Source organism: Heterodontus francisci, chromosome 2 (genome assembly GCF_036365525.1).
Source record: "Heterodontus francisci isolate sHetFra1 chromosome 2, sHetFra1.hap1, whole genome shotgun sequence".
Taxonomy (NCBI): domain Eukaryota; kingdom Metazoa; phylum Chordata; class Chondrichthyes; order Heterodontiformes; family Heterodontidae; genus Heterodontus; species Heterodontus francisci.
The window spans coordinates 119,576,486-119,588,571 of NC_090372.1; the positions used below are offsets into that span (position 1 = coordinate 119,576,486).

Sequence of the window (12,086 nt, forward strand, 5' to 3'; positions counted from 1 at the left end):
CCTTCACACCACTGGAGTTATAGAAGGGACTCGAAAGGTCGCTGTTTTGCTTGACTTGTCCGTACTGATTTTCATGAAACTACTTCACCATGGCCAGGAACCTGGGTGGGCATCCAGGTTTGTCAAGGATTTTCCAAAGTTAGTGAAGTCTACAAAAGTGACGTACAGGCCTTTGTTTTGCTCACAACACTTTTCTTGTAATTGTCTAAGTGCAAATACCATGTCTGTGGTGTCTCTGTTTGCTCTGAAATCACACTGGCTCTATGGGTGGTTTTCTTGCACAATGGTAGGCCCAAGCCTGTTCAGAAGTATTCTAGCCAGGATCTTACCAGCAATAGAAAGGAGGGTGATCCCATAGAAGTGGGAGCAGTCTGATTTTTCTCGTTTGCTTTTGTACAAGGTAATGATAACGGCATCATGATGATCCTGTGGAATCCTGCCTTGTTCCCAGCAGGGTGTGAAAACTCATGGAGCTTGGTGTATAGTGCAGGGCCATCATGCTTCAAGGCTTCGGGTGGAATTCCATCGGCTCTGGGGGCTTTGTCGTTCTTCATCTGGTTGATGACGGTCCTCCAGAGTTGGGCTCTCATCCATTTCTTCTTTGACAGGCTGTTGTTGGATGTGATTTCTGGCAGGATCATGCACTGTGCACTTGGCCCTGAAGAGAGTTTCAAAGTGCTCCGACCAGCGATCCAGGACTGACTCCTTGTCGGTGTGTGGGGTCTTGTCATCAGCGCTCCTCAGGGAGTTTTGGGTTTGATGTGCTGGTCCATAGACAGATTTTAGTGCTTCATAGAAACTTCTTATGTCACCAGTATCAGCGTACAGTTGAGTTTTTTTATGCCAGTGCAATTCACCAGTCATTTTGGATGTCCCTCAGTTTACACTGAAGGATGCTGCTTGCTTGCTGATAGGCTGTCTTTTTCTCTTGGCTGACCAGCTGATCCAGGTGAGCCTGGTGAACTGACCTTTTTATTTTTAGCAGATCTTGAATTTCCTTGTCATTTTCATCAAACCAGTTCCTATTCTTCTTGGTGCTGGGTCCGATGACCTCGTTGCAGCTTTGATGCATTTCCAGAGTTCTTCTGGAGTGGAATCAGCAGTGAGATCAGGATGTTCCAGTCTAGTCTGTAAGGTTGCTTGTTAGCTATCTCTGCAATATGAGGTTTGCAGGTTCCTGACTCGAAATTTCTTTGATGGGTTGTCCCTAGGCTTGTTCTTGGGCTTAGGCTTGAAGTCGAAGCTCAGCTTTGATCGAAGGAGCGAGTGGTCCATATGACAATCAGCACTGGGCATGACTCTAGTATGCAGGACGTCCTTTAGGTCACACTGGCGTACCAAGATGCCAGTTTAGAGAGCGGGGATGCATCCATGAGGTCATGAAGCGATCTTTTTGTTGAAAGAAGGCATTGGTTATGGACAGCTGCTTTCCTGAACTCCAAAAGTAAGCGTCCGTTTTCATTACAGTTTCCAACTCCATGGTTTCCGAGCACTCCCTTCCATGCCAGGCAGTCACGGCCCACTATGGTGTTGAAATCACCAAGCACAACAATTTTGTTCTTGGGAGGGGCATTCTGAATGAGTTCACGCAGATCTGTGTAGAACTTATCTTTGTCAGCTGGGTTAGCCTTCAGGGTTGGAGCATAAATGCTGATGAGAGTTGCATGCTGCTGGTCTTGGAGGGGCAGGCGCAGTGACATGATGCTGATTGGCAGGCTTGAAAGTTTAGTGGCAATAGTCTTCTTCACCATGAAGCCGACACCGAAGAGGCATTGTTCATCTTGAGGTCTACCTGACCAATTGAGGGTGTAGCCAGCATTGTGTTCTGTCAGGCTGCCTTGCTCCAAGAAGCGGACCTCACTCAGGGCTGCTATATCAATGTCTAGTCCGGCTGAGGGCTGAGCATCGTTGGGGGCAGCTGTTGTCACCGGAGTCGAACATTGTTCTCACGTTCCAGCAGGCGAGTTTCAGAATTTTTCTTCTCCCACCTTTTGAAGTGAGGTTAGGAGGTTAGAGTTTGCGTTTCCTTCTCTGTCGTAGTTATACGGCATTAAGAGATGCCCATTTACTGTGGCAAGCCAACTGAGTGGTAGGGAGATGAGCATTTGTTTAGGCCACCATTTTTAGGCCCCTCTCCAATTTCAGAGCAAGCAGTGCTGTCCTTCAGAAAGGCTGCTTGGTCACTCAGAGGCTACCGGGTGATGATGTAGTCTCTAGGTCATCATCAAAACGAACAATATCCTGATCCGCCTGCATGCAGGATTGGAACTGCGGCTGCCAGTGCCATCTTTCACCTGCCGTTTTCACCCCTTTCTCGTCGCTACAGGACTTACTTGTTGAGTTATAGTTGGGGTGGATGGATTGCCTTCCTGCCTGTGCAGTGGTGTTTTCAGGTGGAGTACACTTTGTGCTGACTGACTCCACTCTTTAAGCCTGGAGCTCATCTATCATGGCCCAGTGAACTGGGATGGCAGCAGCGAGGTCTCCTCGCCCTAGGTTTGGATTCAGAGTTTCCCTCTCCTAGGTGGGTTGCCAACTAAAGCTTGTAGGGACCCTCCTTCCCTTGCTATTTTATCCATAGTTGGTATACCAACAATCGTAGCCCACGCAATGTGGTGTGGTACCCCTTTGGTCTAGAACATGATGGTCACATGAGCCACTTGGAATCCTGCTGCCCTGGCCATTACCTTTATCAAGAAAGACATCCACCCAGCTGGTGCATTGTTCATCATTTCTCCCCTCACTATGTTTCGCCTGTCCGCTGAGACAGTGTGGCGCTTAGAGCCAGCAGTGAGAGCTGGGTGTAGATGAGGATCAGTGATTCAAGTCCATCCTACAAATTGGATGCAGCTGACTGAAAATACAAGGATATTACCTCTATCTGAACACCCCATACACCCCCACTATTTAGCTTAAAGCAGTCTCTACCGCCCTAGTTATATGACTCGCCACAACACTGGTCCCAGCATGGTTCAGGTGAAGACCGTCCCAGTACTGGTGCCAGTGCCCCATGAATCGAATAATACAAGAGCCACGAGCAAATTGGTATAGGGTAAATAAGATTAGAGGGTTAAATGTGTGGCTGAAAGATTGGTGTGGGAGAAATGCGTTTCGATTCATGGGGCACTGGCACCTTTGAGATTCTGCTTTTTAATTTAATCTGTGTAGCTCAGCCATATAGGCAAAGAAGATAGCAGCTTTAATTCCTGGTTGTTTCTTATGTAACTGATCTCTGTCAGCATTGTGGTTGAGCTCCAAAATTAAGCTCAGCACCGCTGGTCTAGAGGCAAAAAGCAACCTGGGCGATCATTCATATACACTACCAGTGATCCTTGTTGGAGCTGTCCACAACAACAACATATATTTATATAACACCTTTAATATAATAAAGTGCGCCTCACAGAAGGGCTTTAAGACAAAATTTGACACCAAGCCAAATAAGGCAAATGGCCGAAAGCTTGGTCAAAGAGGTAGGTTTTAAGGAGCATCTTAAAGGAAGAAAGAGATAGCGAGGCAGAGAGGTGTAGTGAGCATATTCCAGAGATTAGGGCTGAGGCGACTGAGGACACGGCCACCAATGGTGGATCGATTAACATCGGGGGCTCCAGAGGCCAGAATTAGAGGAATGCAGATATCTTGGAGGGTTGTGGGCTGGTGGAGATTTCAAAGATAGGGATGGGCAAGCCCATGGAAGGATTTGAAAACAAGGATAAGAATTTTAAAATCAAGATGTTGCTTGACTGGTAGCCAGTTTAGGTCAGCGAGCACAGGGTGATCGGAGAACGGGCCTTGGTGCGAGTTAAGACACGGACGGCACAGTTTTGTATGACCTTAAATTTACAAACAGTGGAGTGTGGGAGACCATCCAGGAGTGAATTGGAATAGTCAAGTCTAGTGATAACAAAAGCAGCATGAATGAGGGTTCCAGCAGCAGATAAACTGAGACAGGGGAGAAGTCAGCTGATGTTATGCAGGTGGAAATAGGCGGTCTTTGTAACGGTGTGAATATGCAACTGGAAGCTCATCTTGGGGTCAAATATGACACCAAGGTTGTGAACAGTGTGGTTTAGCCCCAGACAATTGCCAGGGAGAGTGCTGGAGTTGGTATCTAGGAATCAAAGTTTAAAGCGGACACCGAGAACAATGGTTTCAGTCTTCCCAATCTTTAATTGGAGGAAAATTCTGCACATTGAGTACTAGATGTTGGATAAGCAGTCTGATAATTTAACAACAGTGGAGGAGTCAGGAGTCATGGTGGTGAGGTAGCATTGGGTGTCATCAGCATAGACGTGAGAATTAACGCTGTGCTTTCCAGTGATGTCACTGAGGGGCAGCATATAGATGAGAAATAGGAGGGGGCCAAGGATAGATCCTTGGGGAACACCAGAGGTAACGGTGCAGGAGGAGGAAGAGAAGCCATTGCAAGTAATACTCTGGATACAATTAGATAAATAAGAAGGGAGTCAGGTTATTGCAGTCCAACCCAGTTGGACAACAGTGCAGAGACATTGGAGGAGGATGGTGTGGTCAACCGTGTCAAAAGCTGGCACAATGTGTTAGTAGACGTCTTTGACATGGTGACGGCGATCACGAGCATGACATTGAATTTAACGCTGAAAAGTGTGAGGTGATACACTTTGGAAGGAGTAATGTGACACGGAAGTATTCAATGAATGGCCTGACACTGGGAAGTTCCGAGGAACAAAGGGACCTTGGCGTGTTTGTCCATAGATCTCTGAAGGCAGAATGGCAGGTTAATAGGGTGGTGAAAAAGGCATATGGGACACTTGCCTTTATCAATCGAGGCATAGATTACAAAAGCAGGGAGGTCATGTTGGAGTTGTATAGAACTTTGGTAAGGCCACAGCTGGAGTACTGTGTGCAATTCTGGTCACCACATTATAGGAAGGATGTGATTGCATTGGAGGGGGTGCAGAGACGATTCACTAGGATGTTGCCTGGGATGGAACATTTAAGCTATGAAGAGAGGTTGGATCGGCTTGGGTTGTTTTCGCTGGAGCAGAGAAGACTGAGGGATGACCTGATCGAGGTGTACAAGATTATGAGGGTCATGGACAGGGTGGATAGGGAGCAGCTGTTCCCCTTAGTTGAAGGGTCAGTTATGAGGGGTCGCAAGTTTAAGGTGAGGGGTGGGAGGTTTAAGGGGGATTTAAGGAAGAACTTTTTTACCCAGAGGGTGGTGACAGTCTGGAATGCCCTGCCTGGGAGGGTGGTAGAAGCGGGTTGCCTCACATCCTTTAAAAAATACCTGGATGAGCACTTGGCACGTCATAACATTCAAGGCTATGGGCGAAGTGCTGGCAAATGGGATTAGGTAGACAGGTCAGGTGTCTTTAATGCATCGGTGCAGACTCGATGGGCCGAAGGACCTCTTCTGCACTGTATTATTCTGTGATTCTGTGATTGTGAACGATGTCTTCTCCCGTGTAAAATCATAAAATCCTGAGACAACACTAGAAGGTAGCTGGAGGAAGTAGCAGCAACGTGACATAGGACCACCTTCAAAAATCGGTGCTCTGAGAGAGTGTGAGTAACCAAAAAGGGAGTTTGTTGAACAGTAGCCAGCCAGAAAGGCAGAGTTTCTGACAGGATACCAGTGACGAGCTCGCTTGACAATGTGTCCTTGGGGATCCTGCCATCTTCCATGTGGCTCACATGGCCAAGCCATCTCAAGCGCTGCTGGCTCAGTAGGGTGTATATGCTGGGGATGTTGGCCGCCTCGAGGACTCCTGTGTTGGAGATACGGTCCTGCCACCTGATGCCAAGGATTCTCCGGAAGCAGCGAAGATGGAATGAATTGAGACGTCGCTCTTGGCTGACATACGTTGTCCAGGCCTCGCTGCCTTAGAGCAAGGTACTGAGGACACAGGCTTGATACACTCGGACTTTTGTGTTCCGTGTCAGTGCGCCATTTTCCCACACTCTCTTGGCCAGTCTGGACATAGCAGTGGAAGCCTTTCCCATGAGGTTTCCAGGTTTATCTCGAACCTTGCAATTGTACCCCCATACCTTGATTAATAGCCTTTAGAGTCGAGGTGAGTGGTTTGTGCCAAATCATTGCCAAAGATTTGTGATCAGTCTCGACAACAAACGCTTGAGGCAGGGTTGCCGGGGCCAGTCTGGAAGAACCCGGCGATTGGGAGGGGAGGGTGGGCATTGAGTACAGGGGGAGAGGGGTACAGGGAAGTGTTTTGTTTGCTGGCAGGGAGCCCCATGGGCCATAGGTTGCCCACAGAGGAGGGCACCACCTCCCTCTCCCCAACCAAGTCCACAGGGCATGTTTCAAAAGAAAAGAATTGACAATTCCAGATCTCAGCGAATTTTCACTGTTACCAAATTAGGTTGAATAAGCAGACCACCTGTACGTTTCAGAGACACTTAAATAATGAATGTGAGAGTCCATACATGTGTAAATACTATTCACAATTATCCTGAATCATTATGTACATTGCTTAGAACTCGTGACTTTTCTATTTAAGGTAAGGATATTGTGATATTGCTTTAACTGCTGAATACTAGTTAACATACTACTATTTATGTAAATAGATTGGTATACATCATCACAGGCAGTGATGCAAGCTAGCATGTGATACAGTAGTTGGAATAGTATTAGTTAACAGGTAGCACATGTATTGAAGAGCTCTTCTATTATTCTGTAATAAAGAACCCTTTGTTCAACTTACCAATCATCCTTACAGTGTTTAGTATGTTTGTGTTAGAAACCAATAAAACAACAGTGATATTCCCCAAACTGGCCAGTTAGTGTCCAGAGGGTGGGCTTGGCATTGAATGAAGGATGTCGGGCGGGCTCTCGAAGCTCGAAGACCAATAGGAGGCCCTCCAGCAGTGAAGAAGCAGCAACCTGCAGTTCAGGTAAGGGAGAGAGAGGTCACTTCCATTTTGAGGCCTCTCCAACTTTCTAAACTTTTAAATTTAAAAGTATCCGGGCCACCATTGTGGAGGAGGGGGGGCACTGCACAGAGCAGCCACCTGCTTCAGCTATGGCCAGACAGGTGGGGAGGGCCTCAAAACCTGCCTGGAGTGCTGGCCTCTTGGTCTGAGGCTGCATCCAGGCAGCTGGCTTAGACCCCCAAACCTCCGACAATAGGCCTTTAAGGACCCTTAATTGGCTACTCACCACTTGCGGGCGGGTAGCCCTGACATCCCCCCCATCCAGCCTCTGGGAAAATATCTCTGGGGCTGGATGGTGCCAGCAAACTGGCACGCTGGCCGACAGTGTGAATTTTCACGCTTGTCCACCTCCGCACTCACCACCATCGGGGCCTAAAATCCCTGCCCATGATCTCAGACAAGGAAGAAGAATCACAGATAATGGAGGAAGATACTGTAGTCTGAACCAATAAAGATCAGGTTTTCTTTTCTAATTTAAATAAGTACTTAGTTCCTTCCAACGTTTGCCCAGATTTTGCAGTCAGCTGAGAAGTGGCAGTTTTCACCACTGACCGCACAGAGAAATGCAAACTTACCTGGTTCGTTGGCTGCAGCAAAAACCTCCTCCTCTTGCTGCAGCAGAGACTAGCTTTGGGAGAAACAGCGAGGTCTTCCGTGTGACACATTGCCACTGAAACCATGCCCCCTCGAAGTCAGACTTCAGCTCAACAGCAGTTGTGTGTTTTATTATGATCTTTAAAAAGTTATCACACTTTTTAAAACTGTTATTAACTTTTAACACTTTTATCAACCTTTCCAAACTTATAAACTTTTAAATACTGAGACAAGGGAGAAGGGAATAGAGACTGAGAGGAAGAGAGACAAAAAGAGAGATACAGAGAGCAGAGACTCTGAGATAAGTACAGAGAAGGAGGGAAATTGGGGCAGAGATCTTCGGCATTGACAGAAGGAGGCAGAGAGACACCGAGAGATATACACCAGACCCAGAGACAGAAACACAATGAGGGAGTGGATTGAGACACAGACAGAGACACACATACAGAGGGAGAGATTTAAATAGCAGACAGAGAGAGAGAAAGAGAGAAACCCTAGGCACACACTGAGACACAGAGAGAGACCCAGACCCAGAGAGACTGAGACAGAGAGAGAGACTGAAACACCAGTCCCAGAGAGACTGACAGATAGAGAGACCTAGAGACAGAGAGGGAAACAAGCTAGAGCCCCAGTCCATCCGGTCTCCCTGCTTAACGCCTTCACTCAGGCTCCGGGAGCCTCCTCCCTTACACCAACCAGCCCCTCAAAGCCCCTTTAAACAAAGTCTTGGCATGACTTCAAGCCCAGGGTTAAATCTCCTTCCCTCTTTCCCACAGAACTGGTACTCATCTTCAGGGTAAGTCTCCAACTACTCGACCCACCACCCTGGCTCCTTTCCCACCCCCAGCCCCCAGCACAATATAAAACCAAAGGTAGGGGAAAAACACAGCAAAACTGCCTGGAAAGAAATAGATGATCCCCAGCGCCCAGTAGGAATGAGCAAGAGCAGCACCGGGTCTATGTGCAGCTTTGGAAACTGTTTCCTTGTTTGCACTGCAAAAGCTCAAGAAAATACTTCTCTGAGAATTGCATAAGAACCATAATAATACTTAATACATGTGGAAGTATGGACTGCATGATGAATTTTTATTACCACATAAAACAAAAAAGCAGTCTATTGCTTTCATAATTAGCCTGCTAATATTAGCTTTAAGAAAATAGGCATGGAAATCATCGTAACTGGTGGGCAATCAGTCCAAATTCCTGAATTACCGGTGCCCGTTGCTTTACAAAGCAGCCTGGTGGGACTATCAGCGTGTGCTCCTCTGGAGCTCATTGAGTCAGACCGCAACTTACAGTTTTCAGCACAAGTGCGATCGCTGGAAGTTGCAGTGCCATTGCAGCCCTCAAAACTGGCAAACATCTCAGCATTTGTCGCTATTGGGACCGCAAAATCTGACACAGTGTGTATTCAATGAAGGTGTTATCATACCTAATAAAAGTAAGGTCTCTTGTATCTAATACTTTTGCAAATGAGAACTATCTGTACTCTGAATTCATTACACATAAGGCCTGAAGTGGACATGGAACTGCACTCATAATGCACATATATGGTCACTTTTCATTTACACCTCAAACACTGGCTGCTGTTATGTAACATGAGTAATGTTACTTCCATCTGTTCCACATTGTTTGAGTTCTGATCTGTTTTTTGAAAAGAAAAACAGGCTATTTTACTGCTGTCTTTAAAGAAATGGTTTGTTCCATCATCAATACCTTTCTCATGTTGCATTTAAACTTATTTTTGGTGAGTTCATAACACAAGTTGACAAGCAATAATTCACAACATTTCCAGCAGATGTGAATGTTTTGGTGGACTGTTAGAACTGCTGTTTGAATAGAAGCACCAGGCTGGAGGATTCAGCCATGTCAGCTGATTGACTGGGTCCTGAAATGGGCCTTTTTATTAATAGTTTAAATATGAAGTAAAGATACATAAACATATCTATTCTACATGTACATAATAATTAATAACATTGAAATAATATTTTGATAATGGATTTAGAACTTTTTGAACACTGAATTTCCTTTGCTGACTTAAAAAGATTAGATGTCCATAAAATACCTTCCCTTAGAAATCATTCTTAAGTTATTGAAAAAATATTTTTCTATCCTTTTCCAGAGAACTGCTGCTATAAATTGCTCTCAAAGGTTTATCCTTAATCTTACTCTATGCACTAAGTAAAAAATGTTGTTGTGTTTGAATGGACTGATGTTAAAGATGAGGATGTGACTGTCTCCACAGGTGGGATGTAAAGTGCTGCACTTCTTCCTCCAGTATATGCTGGGCTGCAATTACTTTTGGATGCTTTGTGAAGGGATCTACCTGCACACACTTATTGTGGTGGCTGTATTTGCTGAGGAACAACATCTGCACTGGTATTATCTTCTGGGCTGGGGTACGTATGATATCAGACAAATAAGAATTTTGTTCTTTTTTTTCTTATTTTGGAGATCAAAGAGGCAGAAGAACCAGGATTTTTGTTATTAGGAATTAAGTTATTAGGAATTGATACACAGATGTTTTGATGTGCCTTATGTCATGTATGTATGTAAGCATGAAGAGTGTGGCCGCAAAATTATGCACCGTGGTGCTCCTTTTATCAGGATTATGGGTGCTGTTTTGGTGCCAAAATGGCGTCCATGCAACCATCTCCAAATGTCATCTTGGTGAGGACATTAGCATGGGCATTAGGAGCATGCACTGGAAGTATGCAGAGTAGGCAGATTGTGGCGTCAGCCAGTGATTTGATGACAGCGCTGCCATTTTCAACCTTGCCACTCCAGCTAATGCGCTCTCTTAAACACACTCAGCTGGAATGCATTCAACAGCAGGAAGGATGTCCATCAGCGCTATTTAAAGGCAACATTAACAACATTCAGGTTAGATGCTGATTACTTTCTGTTGGCTCTTGGTTTGAGTTTGTAGAAGTGCTGGTGATTTTCAGTGTTGGTTAAAGTGATTGAAGTTGGCAGAGAGTGGTGCTGCACATGGAGAAGGTCTTGGTTCTAACTTCAAGAGATCTACTCAGACCACTTGCTCCCAGTCATGGGTGTTGTAGTTTCTATCCCTCTTTGGCTGTAGCATGAGAGGGAGATGGAGCAGAGGCAGCAAAAAAAAAGATAAGCTGTTCGCAGAGGGAGGAGGAGGAGGAAGGGTAGAAGGGCTCTCAGCAGGAGGCCTTATCCACCAAGGGTCTTCTGGGAGCATTTCTCCTACCTCCACCTAAACCAGGAGCAGTGTATGCGTTGTCTGCCTTTTATGAAGGAGGTGCTCACAGAAATCTGCCACATCTTGCAACCAGACCTGCAACCTCAGAACAGGGGGAGGACGGTGCTGCCAGTGGCTGTGAAGGTTTCAGTAGCCCTGAATTTCTTCATGTCAGAATGCTTCCAGACTGGAGCAGGTGGCATCTGTAGCATCTCCCAGTGCATCATCTACTGTTGCATCAGAGAGGGGACTGACTCTCTTTATGTCAGGGCAGGGGGGTTCACTGTGTTCTCTCTGAACGGAGAGAAGCAGGAACAATATGCATAGGGCTTTGCCAGAATAGCTTCCCCATGGTTCAGGATATCATCGACTGCACACACATGGCTTTGGAGGTGCTGCAATTCTGTGGTGAGATGTGCCAGAACCGCAAAGGTTACCACTTGTTGAATGTGCAGTTAGTCTGCGACCATGCTCAGTACATATGCTGGCGAGTGCCTGCTATCCTGGCTGCAGTCGTGATGATGTAATTTTGCAGCAATCCACTGTTTCTTCAATCTTTCAGCCACCACATCAAATCAGAGGGTGCCTGCCGGATAACAAGGGCTATCCACTTAACACCTGGCTCAAAACCCCACTCTGCAAACCAACCAGACATGGCCAGCATTCATACAGCGAGAGTCATGCTGCCACACAAAACATCATAGAGCAGACCATTGGAGTGCTGAAGCAACAGGTCCACTGCCTGGACCACTCTGGAGGAGCCCTCCAGTACTCACAGGAGTGTATGTGCTGATTCATGGCGGTCTGCTTTATCCTCCACATGATGTTCTTGGGACTAAACAGTAATATTCAGTCAGAGTTAGTACGACACAGAACTGCTGCATGCTGTTAAAAACATGGATTTCTCTTTATTCTCTTAGAGACACTCTCTGGTATATATATGTGTGTACAATATCCTTAAGTGGATAAAATGAAAAATGCAATTTTCAAAACACTACATCCCTTCTTTGGTAAATGAGAGGCATAGCATGCTTCAATGGTTTGTTTCCAAAACTGTAAACAATAAACTTAAACATAACTTGAACATTCAATTTCACCAGTAACACTATTGCATATTCTAACTTTTGTATTAATTTAACAATTCACTCAGTCATATACAATGAGATGAAAGATTTGTTCACCAACTGACAATAGTTCACTTTGTAACATGATCACTTAAGTATGGTGGATTTTTTTCTCTCACGAATAGGATATCATCTAACATCAGGTTTAGTTTCATTTAACTCATGTTCTTCATTTGAGATATCTATCAGAATCAAATTCAATGCTTACAAGTGGTGTTTTCAGT

The 12,086-nt window shown here is 45.6% G+C and overlaps 1 protein-coding gene across 1 annotated transcript in view; it reads left to right on the plus strand.

Moving 5' to 3' along the window:
- calcr (calcitonin receptor) overlaps positions 1–12,086 on the plus strand; it is a 346,460-nt gene that overhangs the window by 277,347 nt on the left and 57,027 nt on the right. The window contains exon 8 of the mRNA XM_068051371.1: positions 9,773–9,926. Within this exon, the coding sequence (XP_067907472.1) occupies positions 9,773–9,926 (154 nt within the window). The remainder of the gene's footprint in view (positions 1–9,772; positions 9,927–12,086) is intronic.